The sequence below is a fragment of the Buceros rhinoceros genome, unplaced genomic scaffold, assembly GCF_000710305.1.
Source record: "Buceros rhinoceros silvestris isolate BGI_N320 unplaced genomic scaffold, ASM71030v1 scaffold15834, whole genome shotgun sequence".
Classification (NCBI taxonomy): Eukaryota; Metazoa; Chordata; class Aves; order Bucerotiformes; family Bucerotidae; genus Buceros; species Buceros rhinoceros.
In genome coordinates, this window is record NW_010408972.1 from 34,043 (window position 1) to 34,367 (window position 325).

At 54.5% G+C, this 325-nt stretch overlaps 1 protein-coding gene across 2 annotated transcripts in view; it reads left to right on the forward strand.

Moving 5' to 3' along the window:
* ACSL6 (acyl-CoA synthetase long-chain family member 6) overlaps positions 1-325 on the forward strand; it is a 26,720-nt gene that overhangs the window by 19,763 nt on the left and 6,632 nt on the right. For both annotated transcript variants that reach the window (XM_010135073.1, XM_010135072.1), the window contains exon 13: positions 201-296. In XM_010135073.1, the coding sequence (XP_010133375.1) occupies positions 201-296 (96 nt within the window). The remainder of the gene's footprint in view (positions 1-200; positions 297-325) is intronic.

A 325-nucleotide genomic window follows, 5' to 3' on the forward strand; every position in this document is an offset into this window, starting at 1 on the left:
TGCCGTACTCAGACAGGTTCCTCTGTGGGCGCTTTGAAGATTTAGCTGCTTTTTATCCCTAAGGAAAGCCTCAGCGGTTAATATTTCCATAGCACAGCTGCATCTATTCCACCGAGACAAGCGATGCTGACAGGTGCTGCTGGTTTTGCATTTCTAATAATTCGTGATGCTCTCTTCCATTTTCTCCTGCTCTCGAACAGGCGAGCCTCGGAGGGTGCGTTCGTATGATAGTAACGGGCGCTGCTCCTGCATCTCCGACTGTCCTGGGCTTCCTGCGCGCAGCCCTCGGTTGTCAGGTGGGCTCGCGCGGCTGTCGGGAGGTGTC